Raw genomic sequence first — 19,858 nt, 5'->3', positions numbered from 1 at the left:
TCTGAAACCCTTTGAAACCTTCTATTAAATCCCCCATTGACCTCTCTGCATCATTGAATACAGTTTGGTTTTTCAAGTTTCTCAATCATAACTCTATCCTCTCATCCCTGTTTTGTCCCAGTGAATTTGCCTTATACCTTTTCCATGGCTCTTCTTTATAATGGGATGCACCATTATAACTGCACACAGCACTCCAATTGTGGTTTAATCAATGGCTTTATATCCTTCAGCCACCCCTCTATTCATGTCGCCACTTTACCTATAATACCACGATCCTTAATCATTTCGACTGATCCCTGTGTCTGCGTGGGTTTCCTCCGGGTGCTCCGGTTTCCTCCCACATGCCAAAGACTTGCAGGTTGATAGGTAAATTGGCCATTAGAAATTGCCCTTAGTATAGGTAGGTGGTAGGGAAATATATAGAGGGATAGGTGGGGATGTGATAGGAATATGGGATTAGTGTAGGATTAGTGTAAACGGGTGGTTGATGGTCGGCACAGACTCGGTGGGCCGAAGGGCCTGTTTCAGTGCTGTATCTCTAAACTAAACTAAACTAAACTAAACTAAAGTGGAACTGTATCAAAACTTTTATGAAAGTCCTAATATAGTGATTCCATCACCTTCTTTGTCTGTATATTTGGTAATTTCCTTTAAGAATTTGATTAACTTCGCTAAGAATGACCTGTCCTTGACAAATCCCTGGTTAGCCCATATCTTTTTAAGTGCTCATCAACTTTATCCCATACAATGGTCTTCAGATAATTTCCTATTAATGATGTCAGGTCTGAAATTACTGGGTTTTTCACCTGTATGATGCCATGGATTTGAGTGGATCCCACAATATGGGAGACCAAATGGGTGTTAGTTTCAGAACTGGACATAAAAAGAGAAAACTTCAAATGTAGGAAATCTAAAATGGTCTGTAGCTAAAACCTTTTTGTAAGGCAGATTAAAATATTCCTTTAACAGCTTGATTGCATTTGGTGATGAGGTCAACTACCGGAACTGATCATGCTAAATCTGCACAGTCAAGCCCATTATTAGTCTTTGGTTTATGACAAACATAAGCATTCCTCACAAAAGTGTGTAGCACTTAAAGCCAGCTATGTGAAAATGAAAAGCTAACTACTACTTTTGTTTAAATTATTTGTGAATTCCATCACTGCTCAGTTCCAAGAGATTACAGATCTGGCCGAATGCAGTTATCTCAATCTAAACATGTCTGTGTATATAAATGATCATTTTGCATTAGAAGATGCAAGGAATGAACCTCTGAGGTTTGAGTAACTGCTCATTTTTCATTCATTCGTACAAGTGGCAAAATAACAAAATATGTTATGAGGATGAGGTTTTAGGGTTAAATACTCTCAAAAGTTAGTCCGTGGATGGAGTTATAATATTAAAACAATTCAAATCTTCTATCACAGAGTTCCAATAAACTCTAATGTTACTGTCAAAATAATAGGTCAACAGATAACTGCTTTAGGACCTGATTTCCTATTCTGGACATCTCTCACCTAATATACAGGAGAGGAGTTACAGTTAGGTGAATATTATGTTTGTAGTTTCAAAAGGAATTGCACAATTTGATCAAAAGTTACAAAAGTAAGAGAAATACATTTCAGATGACACAAAATGTCAAAAATAAAAACAGCAATCAGGCAGCAACTAACATTCATAACTGAGCTTGTATAATTTAGCAAATAAAGCATAAATATTACAAGCTTAAATATACAAGTGTATAAGGTTACAATCACAAAACAAATTTGATGAAACAAAACTTTGTAAGCAGGGATGAATACACGCAACACTGTGGTATCAAAAGTAACAATAACATAAATCAAAGTTTACATATTTCAATATGCACACACTTAAACTTGATTTTATGACTATACCACTGTACATCTTAGTGACTTTGAAATCATATAACATTCAATTACAATGTTTACATCATTAATAAAATACAAGTCTTTCTTGTTCAATGCATATTAAAGGCTATATTTAACTTCAGTCTGTCATTATAAAAATCAAACTATATTTACACATGGTAGGTGCATAAGTCTGTCTCAGAGAGTGTTACACTCTGGTTCTTTGGACCATCCCATTAGCCAAGAACTCTTGAATTCTTAGCTAATGAGTCAAGATAATTATTCCATTTTGGGTCATAGGTTCATGGCTTAAAGACTTTGAAAACCTAATGATCACAAGAGAGAAACAGATTTTTGAATCTATCTCAGCTCCACTGTTGAGAACAGCCATTGAGACCACAATTAAAGCATGGCAGTTCTTGAATTTTTGCATTGAGAAAGAGAGATACACACACACAAACACACACACACAAACACACACACACACACCCATATACACACACACGAGACAGGACAGAGAAACAGAGAAGAGAGAAAGAAATAAAAACAGAAAATGCTGCAAATACTCAGCAGGTCAGGCAGCATCTGTGGAGAGAAGCAGAGTTAACATTTCAGGTCTGTGACCTTTCATCAGAAATTCTCTCTCCACAGATGCTGCCTGACCTACTATGTATTTCCAGAATTTTCTGTTTTTATTTCAGCTTTCTACCACCTGCAGTATTTTGCTTTTAACAGAGAAAGACTGATTTACAATCATACAGATATGTTGTGCAATTTGCTTGTGCTTTGTTCAAATTAGAATCTAAAAATATTGCACATTTTTGCTGTTAATATTTAGGATTCATCTAGCTTTCAACCTCAACAGTCATTCCTTATTATATATTAATTGCAAGGAGAAAAACATTACAAAAATATTGAGAGAAACAACTGGTTGCTGTCTCTCAAAACTACAATTATTTGCTCCCCCACAGAACAAATAGCATTGTAAAGTGTTTCAAATAGATGTTTTCTGCATCTTAACTAATTTGAAAATACAGAGTAATATCCTACATTCAGGGCTGAATCTTATTAGCTGGCAGCAAGCTTCAAAAAGTGCATGGCATACACGCGAGATGTGCGCCGCGGAGCCACCGCGATATTTCACGCGGCGGCTCATTAATATGGAGGGGCAGACCGCCCACTGCAGATGATGTAGATGGGGTGGGCGCTTTGTCTCTGGCAATGGCATCTGGCGCCACCACACAGACGCCATTTTTAAAGGGCTTCAAGCCCTGCAGTTTCATTTAAATGTTTAAAATGACAGGTGGGAAATATTTAAAGTTGAAACTTTATTATCTCCTGAATCTTATGAGCTCGCCGCCATTTTCGGCAGCGAGCTTCAAAAAGTGTTATTTCGCGCGGCGGCTCATTAACATGGAGGGGGCGGACTGCCCATCCCCGATGACGTAGAGAGGGTGGACACTTGGTCCCTGGCAACGGCAACCCCTCTCCCACCCCCACAAATGAGTAATCAATATCTAAATAGCCCTTTCCAGCCAAAAAAATTAAAAAATTAGATTCCGACCTCTCCCCCCCAAACTTTCTCCACTTTACCCTTCAACCCCTTCTCAGCATCTCCTCCACCAATCGCAGATGTTTTTGCCGCCCCCCCCCCACCCGAAAATTTCACACCTCCCCCCTCCCCACCAGTGTTACGCCTCAGATCTCCGAATGGAGATCCGAAGGCACAGGACTTCCGGCAACCGGCCGGAATATCGGTATGGGACGGCCATTGCTACAAGCTAAGTCATTCATCATTCATTTAAATTTAATTAACATATTTAAATAAAATCTCTGTCACTGTGCGGCAGGGAGGCTGCCATGAGGCCTCGCCGCCACTAGTAAAATGGGGTGGGGCCTTCCCAGTGTCGAGGCCCATGGCGGGCCTCTCCCAGAAGGATTTTTTGGGCCGCCCCGCCACAACCCCCGACGTCGGGCGCCTAGTAAAATTCAGCCCTCAGAGTGTAAAAAATTCCTCTTTTAAGAAAAGTATCTCTGCATTCCCCAATGGTGTTACAATTGGCTTTCATGTTCCTGAATAAACCTTCAGTTTCCAATCCTGATTGCTGTTCAACAATTAGTGCTGGAAGTGCGCATGTTTGGACGTCAGATAATTACATGTGAAGGTTCAGATTTGATGGTCTCACAAAGCAGCTCTCCTGTTGATATTTACTTACTCCCTGACAAGGCTTACAAATAAACAATGGTCACACTGATGAGGCACAGGAAGGCACCTTGTGTCCACTGAATGTTACTGTAGCAAGGCACGTAGCTTCAGTAGGCAAAAGGTAGAGGGTAAAATTGTTGAAAAAAGTTACTTGTGAGTTCTAAGACCTCTTCTTATGGTCACTGGCCACACCTTTGTCGAGCCAGAATTTGTTGTCAAAATAACAATGAAGAAAATGGCATTCACTATTATTTACGCACAAATGGAAAAGCGATTTCAATGCAAATATCCAAAAGTAGCTGTCCACAAAGCCATTAGCTTTGCACAAACAGCTGTTGTATTTGCATGAAAGATGCCAACTAAACACAAGAAAGTCTTGTCCATTTCAGTCTAAGTACCCTTTTAACGATACGATGTGTTAATTACTGCCAATCAACCTCAAACAATGAAATTAAACCATTACAAGTGTGGAGTCTCTTCTTTACATTTTAATTGTTGGAGATTTTAAATATGACAAAATTTAAATTTGTAAATTTCATTTTTACTTTTGTTTCTTTTCTCTTTCTTAATCCAATTTTTCTTTCCTTCTCTTTACGTACCTGATTTGACATTGAATTCACCAACTCTTGGCCCTTGTGCAATCCGTCAATCTGATTGGTTAAGGAGATACACAATTGCTTGCCCTGTTTACTCAGTTCCCAGATGCTCTGTTTCTCTCACTTGACATTATTAGCTTTCACTTTCAGCAACTTGCCGTGCAAAAGAATTAAAAACCTAAACGTGCAAGGGCAAGTCTAACTAATGGCAAATTATGGTCCACTATATTTTTGATGCTAGTGGCAGAACTATAAAGTTTTGTCATTCAACAGCAAGCAGGTGCCAGCACTGGGTGTTTATGCATTAAGTTTCTTAAAGGCATGAATGAGATTATTGATTAAATTGACAAATCATCTGGCTTGGATCAAACCTAATACATAATACTTTACACAATTTTGTCCTTTGTACCATACCAGAACTGTATTTGATTTTATTTAGAGATACAGCACCGAAACAGGCCCCTCGGCCCACCGAGTCCGCGCCGACCATCAACCACCCACCCATACTAATCCTACACCAATCCCACATTCCCACCACATCCCCACCTGTCCCTATATTCCCCTACCACCATTTTGTTCTTATTCTATTAAGATTATGAATATGTTTACCAATTGCTAATGAATGAATCAAGCAAACAAATCTAAGTATGAATGTGATAAATTTGCAATTGGAATCTGCAGCATCTCATTGCTTACTATTTTCTTGGAACAGCCACACCAATTATATCTCCTTTGGCAATTCCTCCATTATGATACCATATAGAAATCAATTATTGCACTTGTGCAAGACAAATGTCTGCATTGTCTTTAAGTAGTCATGGGAAAATTACTTCCTGGTCCCTCCCTAGCCCAGGTAACTAGTTTTTATACAGCCAACAGGCTGACTTGCCTGTGACTTCCCATTACTTGAGTTACATTCTTGAGTGTATACAGCAAATGAAACAGCAGCATCACTCAAGAAATAGTGTTTGATATTTGCACTTAGTTCAATCATCCAATGAAAATCACTCCACGAACTATATGTAGGAAAAAGTATTTTACTATCACATTAATCAGATAGATTTTTCAGGCACTTATTACGAATGTTTTCAACGGGGAGGCAGAGAAATATGGTCGTCAAAGTTGGTAAACTTTATTACCTTTAGTTTTTTTTATTCATTCATGGGATGTGGGCATCGCTGGCCAGGCCAGCCTTTATTGCCCATCCCTAATTGCCCTTGAGAAGGTGGTGGTGAGCTGCCTTCTTGAACTGCTGCAGTCCATGTGAGGTAGGTACACCACAGTGCTGTTAGGAAGGGAGTTCCAGGATTTTGACCCAGCGACAATGAAGGAACGGCGATATAGTTCCAAGTCAGGATGATGTGTGACTTGGAGGGGAACTTGCAGGTGGTGGTGTTCCCATGCATTTGCTGCCCTTGTCCTTCTAGTTGGTAGAGGTCGTGGGTTTGGAAGGTGCTGTCGAAGAAGCCTTGGTGAGTTGCTGCAGTGCATCTTGTAGATGGTACACACTGCTGCCACTGTGTGTTGGTGGTGGAGGGAGTGAATGTTTGTAGATGGGGTGCCAATCAAGCAGGCTTCTTTGTCCTGGATGGTGTCGAGCTTCTTGAGCGTTGTTGGAGCTGCACCCATCCAGGCAAGTGGAGAGTATTCCATCACACTCCTGACTTGTGCCTTGTAGATGGTGGACAGGCTTTGGGGAGTCAGGAGGTGAGTTACTCGCCACAGGATTCCTAGCCTCTGACCTGCTCTTGAAGCCACGGTATTTATATGGCTACTCCAGTTCAGTTTCTGGTCAATGGTAGCCCCTAGGATGTTGATAGTGGGGGATTCAGTGATGGTAATGCCATTGAATGTCAAGAGGAGATGGTTAGATTCTCTCTTGTTGGAGATGGTCATTGCCTGGCACTTGTGTGGCGCGTATGTTACTTGCCACTTATCAGCCCAAGCCTGGATATTGTCCAAGTCTTGCTGCATTTCTACACAGACTGCTTCATTATCTGAGGAGTCACAAATGGTGCTGAACATTGTGCAATCATCAGTGAACATCCCCACTTCTGACCTTATGATTGAAGGAAGGTCAGTGATGAAGCAGCTGAAGATGGTTGGGCCTAGAACACTACCCTGAGGAACTCCTGCAGTGATGTCCTGGAGCTCAGATTATTGACTTCCAGTAACCACAAACATCTTCCTTTGCACTAGGTATGACTCCAGCCAGCGGAGGGTTTTCCCCCTGATTCCCATTGACCTTAGTTTTGCTAGGGCTACTTGATGCCATACTTGATCAAATGCTGCCTTGATGTCAAGGGCTGTCACTCTCACCTCACCTCTTGAGTTCAGCTCTTTTGTCCGTGTTTGAACCAAGGCTGTAATGAGGTCAGGAGCTGAGTGGCCCTGGCGGAACCCAAACTGAGCGTCACTGAGCAGGTTATTGCTAAGCAAGTGCCGCTTGATGGCACTGTTGATGACACCTTCCATCACTTTACTGATGATTGAGAGTAGGCTGATGGGGTGGTAATTGGCCGGGTTGGACTTGTCCTGCTTTTTGTGTACAGGACATACTTGGGCAATTTTCCACATTGCTGGGCAGATGCCAGTGTTGTAGCTGTACTGGAACAGCTTGGCTAGGGGCGCAGCAAGTTTTGCAGCACAGGTTTTCAGTACTATTTCCGGAATATTGTCAGGGCCCATAGCCTTTGCAGTATCCAGTGCCTTCAGTCATTTCTTGATATCAAGCGGAGTGAATCGAATTGGCTGAAGTCTGGCATCTGTGATGCTGGGGACTTCAGGAGGAGGCCGAGATGGATCATCAAATCGGCACTTCTTTGTTGCAAATGCTTCAGCCTTGTCTTTCGCACTGATGTGCTGGGCTCCCCCATCATTGAGGATGGGGATATTTGTGGAGCCACCTCCTCCAGTTAGTTGTTTAAATGTCCACCACCATTCATGGCTGGAGGTGGCAAGACTGCAGAGCTTAGATCTGATCCGTTGGTTATGGGATCACTTAGCTCTGTCTATCGCATGCTGCTTACGCAGTTTGGCACGCAGATAGTCCTGTGTTGTAGCTTCACCAGGTTGACACCTCATTTTGAGGTATGCCTGGTGCTGCTCCTGGCATGCCCTCCTGCACGCTTCATTGAACCAGGGTTGGTCTCCTGGCTTGATGGTAATGGTAGAGTGGGGGATATGCCGGGCCATGAGGTTACAGATTGTGGTTGAGTACAATTCTGCTGCTGCTGATGGCCGACAGCGCCTCATGGATGCCCAGTTTTGCATTGCTAGATCTGTTTGAAATCTATCCCATTTAGCACGGTGGTAGTGCCACACAACACAAAGGAGGGTATCCTCAATGTGAAGGCGGATCTTTGTCTCCACAACGACTGTGCGGTGGTCACTCCTACCAATACTGTCAGATACATTTGCAGCAGGCAGATTGGTGAGGACGAGATCAAGTATGTTTTCCCCTCTTGTTGGTTCCCTCACCACCTGCCGCATACCCAGTCTAGCAGATATGTCTTTTAGGACACGGCCAGCTCGGTCAGTAGTGGTGCTACCAAGCCACTCTTGGTGATTGATATTGAAGTCCCCCACCCAGAGTACATTCTGTGCCCTTGTCACCCTCAGTGCTTCCTCCAAGTGCTGTTCAACGTGGAGGAGTACTGACGCATCAGCTGAGGGAGGGCGATAGGTGGTAATCAGCAGGAGGTTTCCTTGTCCATGTTGACCTGATGCCATGAGACTTCATCGGGTCCAGAGTCAATGTTGAGGACTCCCAGGGCAACTCCCTCCCTACTGTATACCACTGTGCCACCACCTCTGCTGGGTCTGTCCTGCCGGTGGGACAGGACATACGCGGGGATGGTGATGGCAGTGTCTGGGACATTGCTTGTCAGGTCTGATTCCGTCTGACTATGTCAGGCTGTTGCTTGACTAGTCTGTGGGACAGCTCTCCAACTTTGGCACAAGCCCCAGATGTTAGTAAGGAGGACTTTGCAGAGTCGACAGGGCTGAGTTTGCCGTTGTCGTTTCCGGTGCCTAGGTCTTTGCTGAGTGGTCCGTCCGGTTTCATTCCTTTTTATTGACTTTGTAGCGGTTAGATGCAACTGACTGGCTTGCTTGGCCATTTCAGAGAGCATGTAAGAGTCAATCACATTTCAGTGGGTCTGGAGTCATATGTAGGACAGACCAGGTAAGGACAGTAGATTTCCTTCCCTAAAGGACCTTCGTGATCCAGATGGGTTTTTACAACAATCGACAATGGTTTCATGGCCATCATTAGACTAGCCTTTTAATTCCAGATTTATTAATTAATTTCGTAACTGAAGTAACAACTTTCTAAAAGAAACATTGGTTTTGTATTAAAGTGCATTTTAAACTTTAGATTATGTTTAAAAGTTTTCACCTCAGAATAAAGTCCATACTATATAATAAATTTCATGTCGCTCTTCATCAGCTGGTCTCGTTTCTTTAGTATTTTCTTTTAATGCGTGCATGATTATCAGCAGCAAGGCTGCGATGTTTTTGTGTATCACAAAACGCTTGCCCTGTCCTGGACCCTGAGCCAGAAACACCATTTGATATGATCTAAATGAAAAAATTGATATGAATATTGCATGTTTACAAATATCATTGTATCATTCACACACATGAATGTGATGGATGATAATGTACCATATTATATAATATGAAAGGGAAAACAGATAGGGTTGATTGGGAGAAACTATTTCTGTTAGGTGGGGAATCTAGGACATGAGGCATAGTCTAAAAATTAGAGCCAGACCTTTCTGTAGTGGAATTAGGAAATGCTTTTTCACGCAAAGGGTGGTGGAAGTTTGGAACTATCTTAATCAAACGGCAATTGATGCTGGATCACTTGTTAATTTTAAAACTGAGATTGATAGATTTTTGTTAGCCAAAGGTATTAGGGGATGTGGGACAATGGTGTTAGGGCGCAGATCAGTCATGATCTCACTGAATGGCGGAACAGGCTCGAGGTGCTAAATGGCCTATTCCTGTTCCAATGTTTCTATGTAAGCAAAGAACCACAGTAAATAATTAAAACAGAAAGCAAATCAGGCAATGCCTTTAAAAGTGGAGGGAAAAAAGTGTTAGGAGGAGAAAATAGCAAGCCTGATCTGGCCAAAATGAATGGTGCTGATTTTTGTGGTTTGGGTCTTTTTTCTCTGAAGACAAAACTAATGATATACCATCATTGTTATAAATGAAGTAACTCATAACCATGTTTGTTTTATTATATAAACTGACAGAATGGTTACAACATAAATATTTAAAAAACAGTTAAGTAACAAAAATGCTGTATTATAAAAAAGACAGATAAAAACAGGCAAACTAAAACTTTCACGGGCTCTGCAATGGGAATAAAAGAAATAAGAGCAGGAGTAGGCCATTCGGCCCCTTCAGCCTGTTCAGCCATTCAACTAGATCATGGCTGATTTTCTACCTAAATCCCATTTTCCTGCGCTATCCCCATATCCCTTGATGCCTTTAATATCTCGAAATCTATTGATCTCTGTCTTGCACATACTCAATGATTGAGCCTCCACCTCCCTCTGGAACAGAGAATTCCAAAGATTCACCACCCTCTGAGTGAAGAGATTCCTTCTCATCTCAGTCCTAAATGGCCTGCCCCTTATTCTTAGACTATGTGTCCTGGTTCTAGACGCCCCAGCCAGGGGAAACATCCTTCTGCATTTACCTTGTCGAGCCCTGTAAGAATTTTGTATGTTTCAATGAGATCACCTCTCATTCTTCTAAACTCTAGAGAAAACAGGCCCAACCTCCTCAATCTCTCCTCATACGACAATCCCACCATCCCAGGAATTAGTCTGGTGAACCGTCGTTGCACTCGCTCTATGGCAACTGTATTCTTCCTTAGGTAAGGAGACCAAAATTGTACACAATATTCCAGGTGCGGTTTCACCAAGGCTCTATACATTTGCAACAAGACTTCTTTTCTCCTGTACTCAATTCCTCTTGCAATAAAGGCCAACATACCGTTTGCTTTCCCAATTGCTTGCTGCACTTGCATGTTAACTTTCTGTAACTCACGAACAAGGACATCCATGCCCCGTGGATATCATCACTTCACGATCTCTCACCATTTAAGAAATACTCTGCATTTCTATTTTTCCTACCGAAGTGGAAAACTTCACATTTATCCACATTATATTCCATCTGCCATGTTCTTGCCCAATCACTTAGTCTATCTAAATCCTCTTGAAGCCTCTTTGTATCCTCCTCACAACTCACATTCCCACATAATTTTGTGTCATCAGCAAATTTGGAAATATTACATTTGGTCCCACATCCAAATCATTGATATAGATTGTGAATAGCTGGGCCCCAAGCACTGATCCTTGCGGTACCCCACTAGTCATGGCCTGCCAACCTGAGAATGACCCGTTTATTCCTACTCTCTGTTTTCTGTCCGTTAACCAGTTCTCAATACATGCCAGTATATTACCCCCAATCCCATGTGCTCTAATTTTAGTTACTAATCTCTTGTGTGGGACCTTATCAAAAGCCCTCTGAAAATCCAAATACACCACATCCACTGGTTCCCCCTTAGCTATTTTGCTAGTTACATCCTCAAAAAACTCCAACAAGTTTGTCAAACGTGATTTCCCTTTCATAGATCCATGTTGACTCTGCCCAATACTACCATTATTTTCTAAGTGTCCAGTTATTACATCCTTTATAATAGATTTTAGCATTTTTCCTGATGTCAGGCTAACAGGTCTGTAGTTCCCTGTTTTCTCTCTCCTTCCTTTCTTAAATAGTGGGGTTACCTTTGCAACCTTCCAATCTGCAGGAACTGTCCCAGAATCTATAGAATTTTGGAAGATGACTACCAATGCATCCACTATCCCTACAGCTCTAGGATGTCGATCATCAGATCCAGCTGATATCCCAACCTTCATTCCCATTAATTTCTCCAGTACTACTTTTTCACTACTACTAATTTCTTTCAGTTCCCATTCTCACTAGTCCCTTGGTTCTCTAGTATTTCTGGGAGGTTTTTTGTATCTTCCTCTGTGAAGACAGATACGAAGAAGGGAATTTTATTCTGGCAGCAAGGGCCTTGACATCTGGAAAATGCGATGCCGAGATTCCCGTGTTGTCTCTTCTTTGGAAGGCCTGCCAAATCTAGTGCCAATCAGGCACTTAAGTGGACAGCGGCGGGCCTTCCAAAGGATCAAGGACCCCTTTGCAGGAAGTACCGCCCTTGGACAGTTGCCAGCCAATCAGAGGCCGGTGGCTGCAGCGCCACCATGGAGGTGGTGCCTGCTGCTGAAGGAGCACCTACCGGAGGCCGAGGAGTGCCACTGGACCCAGGCCACAGGTAGGTCAGGGTGGGAGGGCCTTGCAGGGTGGGGGTCTCTGAGTAAGGGAGTCAGCAGAAAGGGCAGTGTGTGGCTCTCAGTGGGCACCCCCTTTTCCTGATGCCGGATCCCTCGCTAAATGTCTTTTAACGAGGAACACCACCCCCCCCACCCCCACCGCCCGGAGCTGGGAAGCAGCCCGCATGGTTTTCCTTGCTGTGCTTCCCATGCGGCAACAGGTTGCCTGCCACACGGTTAATGCAGCTGCGGCGTGAAGAGGCCCTTAATTGGGGGTTAATTGCCCAGTTAAGGCCCCATTTGGCGGTGGGGCGGGAAGGCTCTTCACAGGCCTTCCCACCCTGGACTAAATTTTGACAGAGGCGGGATGGTAGCAGGAACCATCTCCTGTTACCACCAGCCCACCTGATTTTTATGCTCTCCAAACCTGCCATGGTGGAGAGCATAAAATTCCCCTCAGAGTATTTGTTTCGTTTTCTGCCATTTCCTTATTCCCCATTATTATTTCTCCTGTCTCTGCCTGTAATAGGCCCACATTTGTCTTTGCGAATCTTTTGTTTTTTTACATACCTATAGAAACTTTCATAGTCAGTTTTTATGTTTCTCACTAGTTTGCTTTCATATTCTATTTTCCCTTTTTTTTAAATCAGTTTCTTGATCCTCCTTTGCTAAATTCTAAAATGCTCCCAACCCTCAGACATACTACTTTTTTGGCAACTTTATAAGCCTCTTCCTTTACTCGAATACAATCTTCAAGTTCTCTTGTTAGTCATGGTTGGATCACTTTTCTTGGTGGGTTTTTGTGCCTCAAAGGAATGTATATTTGTTGTAAACCATGTATTAATTCTTTAAATGCTTGTCATTGCATGTCTACCGTCATACCTTTTAATGTAGTTTTCCAGCCTACCACAGCCAACTTGCCCCTCATACCTTCGTAGTTTCCTTTGTTTAGATTTAAGACCTTAGTTTCAGGTTGAACGACATCACTTTCAAGCTTAATGTAAAATTCTATCATATTATGGTCTATCTCTCCTCCTAACTACCGCTTCTTCTTCCCAACCTTGTCACTATAGTTAAAAGCAGATCTAACTCCATTTAATATTTGGCTCAATATCTGGGTAACCTTCAAAGAAAATCATCGAGTGCAGCTGACAAATTGCAGGCATAAAAGTTTGGAGGCAGTTGTGATAGTGACATTTCAGAGTACTGGATACAATAATATCACTTGGGGCAATTAACGTAGGAAAAGTCAGATGGAAGAAATGATGTGCAGCAGAAAACACATTACTTACGAAAGGAGATGGACTTGTCTGAACAGTCTCTTGGATATCTAAATGATGTTGGAAAAGAAAAGCAGTTTTTCACTTTCTAAAAATATTTCTTTGTGGATTTTCTGAAAGATACCAAGTTTCCATAGTTATCGCTACTAATATTTTGTGACCATAGTGGGCTTGAATTTTCATGGGTGTTTTCCTGATTATCTGCCATATCTTTTGCCGAAGTTCCCCCCCCCAAACCCTGGAGAAACAACATAGAAATTGAATGCATGGACCCTTACCAACAACACAGTGAATAAATGCACCACTTTATGGGGTAGTAATCCTTACAGATCAAGACATCCCCACATTCAGCGTTATACGGGTATGTTATTCTAGGCAAAGTGGAAGTTGTGGTGGAACAATTATCTTCATTGTCCTTGGATTGGAAAGCGGGATGCAAAATGGCTAGGGCTCCCACTTCTGACTGCTAGCCAAAGATGGACATTGAGTGAGGACAGCATTGGGGTTGATAAATTTAATAAATTGCATGGTTGAATAACTTGGCAACCCGTCACTTTCAGGTGACAACCCCAGCAAGAGTGACTGATTTCAGAAGAGGAGGGGAAAAATAAGCATACTTTTCAGCTCCTGTTTCAGTAATCTGTATTGTTTCTGCATAATTCGGTAAAAATAACATTCTTTAAATATATATAGTTGGCAATTTCACTATTGCCAATTGTTTTACTGCATTGATTCTATAAAGCCCTTAATGAGCATGTCTAACATTCTTCTTGTTTCCAGTACTGCTCCTCAATCCATTTGCCAAGAGGTGCACTTGATCAAAGTGGATAAAATAGCTCTAAAACTCACTGCAGCTTTAATTCATCCTTCATTTTTAGATAACCCAATTAATTTACACTGGGAGCCTCAAGAGGCTCCCAGCCAACACTATACTTTAAGCTAGGGTTGTTAACTGGGAGTGCAATGCTGAAATAAATAGGTTGCATTTAGTGACACTACTATTTCTGAGCAGAATGAGATTATTGGCTAATTTCCATGTCAATCACATCTGGAGATGGCACTGCTGTAAAAGACTGGAAGAAAACACAGGTAAAGGAGTCAAGAATTGGAAGCAAGCACAGACCTCTGTGATTTTTCACATGTGGTCACAAACCAGTTGAACGCTCAAAAAGTGAAAGCCTTTGCGGTGGCAGGGAGCTGTAATGGCCACATGAGTGCAGACGATCATCCCTTGCACACTAGGGAAACAAGTGGTGGTGCCAAAGGCTGCTGATCTTGATGCCTGTCTGTCCTCAACTACGGGGAAATAGATGAAATCATTTGCACAACAGAATAGGGCACTGGTCACCTCTTTGATGCACCTATGAGGTAGCAGCCTGTGAGATGCCATATATGTCAGCCGCTGAACCCTGAAAAGCACCACTAGCAAAGAAATCAAGTGCAGCAGTAATCTTGAGGGCAACATTCAGTGACCAACTTGCGTGACATCCTCAGTTGTCTCTGGCATTCACTTTCGGACATCTGAAGGTAGTTTGTCCCTGTCTTGAGGATGCGCTGATATGCCAGCACCAGTCTTCTATAATGTCTTGCCTGGATGGCCTCATTCTGAGCAGCCTCTGCCTCTGGTGTTGCCTGTTGCTGGCGTTGCAACATTAGCCGCTAATCTGCAACAGCCCTCCTCAGTCGCATCTTCTGCTCTTCTTCCCATGGTAGGAGAAAAATTAGGTATATGAGACCTGTGTCTTTGCAGCTTTGCAATTGTTAAAATGAGACCAGCGTTAAAATTCACCCATGTATTGCCATGGAGTTCTAACATTGAAATAATGAACAAATAGCTTGAGGCGACTCACATTGCACGCAGCCTAAAATCCACCCACCCATCATTGGTCTTCTCCCAAACAAATTGAAATCCTTGAATGACCACATGGTTTACAGTATCATTTGACAAAATGGTGTGTGTAATAATAGAGTCGGGTTTCCCCACCTTCCAACCTCCTCCCGCTGCATTCCAGCCTGCACCTATCAACCTTGACCCACACAATGTTGCCTTACACCTTCCCTCTGTGACACTTGAACCTCCCTCCATTACCTTGAACCACATAACTATAAACTTATACATGCTACCCCTCCCCCCGTTCCTACATCCATGACCATAGAAATGCCTACTCTAACCCTTAATCCTCCAAATATCGAACTAGAAATCATTGCTGATTTCCCCTCCCTATGATATCAAATAGCCAAACATTAGTCTTGACCTTCTCCCCTACCGAAACCAACTGCCCCCTGTGACTGTGACTGTACCCTCTGCCAGCCAGTACCCTGAGTTTGCCCCACAGCACCCCAACGTGGACAGCACTCATCCCTCCCTTTAGGCCCACTCTACTATTCTTTGCAAAACAACCACCCCACTCCCAGCCAAATGCAGCATCGACGACACCTAGGACACATTCTGGATGCAAAAGCATTCCCTCCCCTGCTCCTCCAGTCACCCGAGACCCCACCCAGTGTCTTCCCCTGCTCCTACAGGCACCCGAGATCCCACCCTGTGTCCTCCCCCAGCTATGCCTTCCCCGCCATCCCTGCTAAAAAACTGCCCTTGCTGGTCCTGAGCCTGGAGCCAAACATCCATTCCTATGGCGGCCTTCCTTTTGCCGAAGAGTTCAAGAAAGAAAATCATTGACCTCAGACACAACTGCACAAAGCCGACTGGTGCATGCCACCTTTGAACGAATGTGAACCGAGTGCCACGAGATTCCCGTTTGCTGCTGACTTAATCTGGCAGGAGGACTTAATTTGAAATACCTGTAGGGTAATGAGTATTCATGCTATGCAAATGTATGGAAAGCTGCAATCCGCCACAGAACTGGGTGAAGCCTGGTCCGCCGCTGAATTAATTACAAAACCAAAACCTGCCATCTGGAAATCAAAATATTAACTCACGCCTAATTAAGTCATCCCACCCACCACAAAAGCCGCTCTTGCAGGTCCCATAAAATTCCCCCCGAAGGGTGTATGACCAATAGTGGGGAAAAAGGACAGAGGAGGCAGAGAGTCAGAGGACCAAAGATTGCAGAAGGGGACACCAGGTTGGATTTGCAGATATGGGGAAGCGAGGTTGTGCAGGGACTTGGGGATGAAGGTTTTGAATTCAATGGACGGGAAGGCACTGGCTGATATTTTGAGTCCCACGGCATTCCCGACAACGGAACCAGAAGTTGGCATAATTTCCGCTTCCACCATTTTTCCCTTTTCCCACTCGATTTCATGTGTAAATTTAACATGCGGCTACAGGCACAGGGGACACATGGGATTATGCAGCGGGGATCGCCTTTCATTGGTGGAACCTGCTGTCACTGGGCCAAGCACCATGATCGCCACAGCTATAAAGCTTTCTGTGCTTGCAGCCTCAAGAATCAGTAGCCTTCCTGGCATGTAAGTCTCTGCACAGGAGCCTGAAATGAAGCTTGAAATCAAATCAAAATGCTTTTGCCTTCATTAATTTTTGTAATCCAGCACCAAATTCACATCATTTACTTTTTTTCTGCAGCAACACAAAAGAAAATGTCAGCCAGCAGGCAGCGTCCTGCCCAGGGTTCAGTGATGCCTCCCTGCAGGTTCTCCTCCAGGCCATCAGGGAAAGGCAGGAGGTCCTCTTCCCAAAAGACAGAGTACGAAGACCTCCCGCCTGACCAAGGTAGCCTGGATGGAAGTTGCAAAGGCGATCTCGAACTGCGGGGTCACTCGTAGAACCTGCGTACAGTGTCGCAAGCACATCAATAAGATGCTCATATCAATGAAGTTGCTTCATTGTTTTTCTTGCTGGCTCCATCTCTTTAAGACAGAGGGCAAACAGGCATGTATTGGATTGCATGAGTAGCCTTGGTGCCATACACTAAATGATTGTGTGGAAAGTTGTCAAAGTGCTTGGATGTGTCATGCGAAAGCCAGTCCTGAATAAGTGATGCCGATGCATGTTTACAATAGCTGTGATCCATCTTAAAAAAATCTCATTGAATCTGTACTGTCTCCTGCAGGATAGACGCACACACAACCAGCACGTGTGCGCCATGACAGGTGAAGGTGCCGCAGAAATTATGGTCGCGACACCAGCTGAAGAGGAGGCTGCACAATTGTGAGAGAGGAGGGAGGCAGGGCAATATCAGATGGCGAGGCAGGATCCTCAGGGCGTAGAAATGAAGCGTCATCTTCAGTCTTGCAGCCATATGTGCACATCCACTGGAAGTGTGCAAACTCATGCACAGCTGATGCTCAATGAGTCTCTGTTTGTGTCTCCACTGCCGGTGCCCACAGTCGAGTGTCTGAAAGCCGCAAGGCCCAAGTTTCCTTCTCTGGGGAGAAAGAAGAAACCAATGCCCCAGAAGGTGCACCGTCATTTGCTTCTTCTTTCACCTACGCCAGCACAGATATATCCACATTGTCTGCGGCGGGGGAGGGGTCTAAGAATAGGATCTGGGTCACAATGTGGTGTGCACGACACAGAAACATCCCAGCAGATGAGGAAGCCAGCCGGGTCCCCAGACAATTGGAGGACTGCTGAGGTCCTGGCCTCTGCTCAGCCCCATGCTCACGATGATCCTGTTTGTCGCAATGAGATGTCTGCTGGATGTGAGCAAAGCCATGTGGAACATATGTCGGAGATTCCTGAGGTCATGCGTGGCTTTGTGCGTACCATGGAGGAGTTCATGCAGGTAGGTAGGACTGAATTGTAACTAAACATAGGGTAATAAGTTTCATGACATGTAAATGAATGCAAAGCTGCAATCTGCCACCGTGCGGGGGAACCCTGGAATGCCGCAAACACACCACCGACTTAATTTCTCTAAAATATCCCGCTGTTGGGAATCCGAGAAAACAACTTCCGCCTAATTAAATAACTCTGCGCGCTACCAAATCTGCTCTTGCACCACCCATAAAATTCCACCCACTGTTTCATTAATTTTAATTGAATCTAAAAAAGTAACTAGTTGCTATGATATCTGTAATTAATATTTACTTCAGAGTGTCTATTGACATCACTGCGTTAGCCAATGAGTTGGAGGCACTGCGAGACTTACAGCAAGACTTAACAACAAACAAAGTCTATTTACTCAGCAGAGTCTATTTAAAAACAGTTTCTATGAACTACAGCAAACAGAACCTATGATCGAAACAATAATAATATTTCCCGATAAAAGCAGGATTTCCAGTAAAATGCGAGTGGAGAATAGTTACATAATACAAGTTGATTAATTCTCCAGCCAGATGCAGTGTGCAGAGGATAGTTACACACAAATTACGTGTGTAGAATCAATCCCAGTCACTTATAGCAATGCAGTCTCCAGGCATGACTAACAAGGGAATTATGCAATAACCTCCATTCTGGCTGGGAACAGTGGTGTATACAGCCAAGGGAGCTGGGCCTATCCGGACGGCAGGTGTGCTGGACCTACAGAAACGAGCCACAGCTCATGATAACCCCAAATCCCACATACATAGAAAGATAGAAAATAGGCACAGGAGCAGGCTATTCAGCCCTTCGGGTCTGCTCTGCCATTCAAAAAAGATCATGGCTGACCGTCTAATTCAGTACCCTGTTCCCGCTTTCTCCCCATATCCCTTGATCCCTTTGGTTTTAACCTTTGTATCACTCTTTAGACTAGCAATGTGCTACATTTGTATCCATGATGCAGCGCAACATGCAACTTCAAACTAAAAATATCTAAGCAAAACTGCAAGCAGTCTTGGGAACCTTAACATAACTCAAAGTTAACACTTCTTAATCCACTTGCGTCAGAACTCCTTACATGCCAGTAGGAAAATTTCAGCTCAAGAGTTGCTGGATTAATTACACTTACACTGCAATCTTTGATCGAGATGGTCTAATGACTGGAGAAGCTTCTGTTCTTCAAACGACAGTGCACTGAGGCCTAACCTTTGTACTTTGTTTTGAAGAAAAATGTATCGCTGACTCTCTATCGCATCCATAGCAGCCAGAATGTCACTATCTATAGCAGATGTTTCCACCAGATTTTCTGCTAGCATAAACTGTTCAGTGCTTTCTGAAACTGCTGAGAAGATAAGCAATGCAAAAAATTCATCTTATTAGGCTTTGCAAATTCCAGTTTTCATGCCACTAATACATAAGGTGAAATTGAAATTGGTAGCAAATGAAGGACAAGCGAAAGATTATATTGTAAAATGGATCTTTACATTTCTTATACTAAACAAAGCTATAAATAGAAATGAAGTTTTAAAATATTACTATCTCCACAATATTATTAGGATTCTCATTTTCAGGTTTAAACAAATAAAGTTTAACAGCATCACACTCCCCACAGAAAATTGTGAAATTAGGTATTATTCTGACAGTACATTTAAAAACTCTAGTACATTCGTGACAAAATTAACAGTCACTTGGATAAATGTGGATTAATTAAGGAAAGCCAGCATGGATTTGTTGAAGGAAAATTGTGTTTAACTAACTTTATTAAGTTTTTTGATGAGGTAACAGAGGGTTGATGAGGGTAATGGGGTTGACGTGGTGTACATG

At 43.1% G+C, this 19,858-nt stretch overlaps 1 protein-coding gene across 3 annotated transcripts in view; it reads right to left on the bottom strand.

The window, feature by feature from the left end:
- Window positions 1-8,928: 8,928 nt before the first annotated feature.
- Window positions 8,929-19,858, bottom strand: part of cep126 (centrosomal protein 126) — a 133,327-nt gene continuing 122,397 nt past the window's right edge. For 2 of the 3 annotated variants that reach the window (XM_068034069.1, XM_068034072.1), the window contains 3 exons: window positions 19,164-19,376; window positions 13,321-13,358; window positions 8,929-9,251 (listed from right to left, as the gene is read on the bottom strand). In XM_068034069.1, the coding sequence (XP_067890170.1) occupies window positions 9,135-9,251; window positions 13,321-13,358; window positions 19,164-19,376 (368 nt within the window). In that variant the 3' untranslated portion in view covers window positions 8,929-9,134. The remainder of the gene's footprint in view (window positions 9,252-13,320; window positions 13,359-19,163; window positions 19,377-19,858) is intronic. The other variant, XM_068034070.1, reaches the window with a different exon arrangement.

This window comes from Heterodontus francisci, chromosome 6 (genome assembly GCF_036365525.1).
Source record: "Heterodontus francisci isolate sHetFra1 chromosome 6, sHetFra1.hap1, whole genome shotgun sequence".
Lineage (NCBI taxonomy): Eukaryota > Metazoa > Chordata > Chondrichthyes > Heterodontiformes > Heterodontidae > Heterodontus > Heterodontus francisci.
The sequence above is the reverse complement of the archived record's forward strand: the minus strand, read 5'-3'. Positions and strand labels throughout refer to the sequence as shown.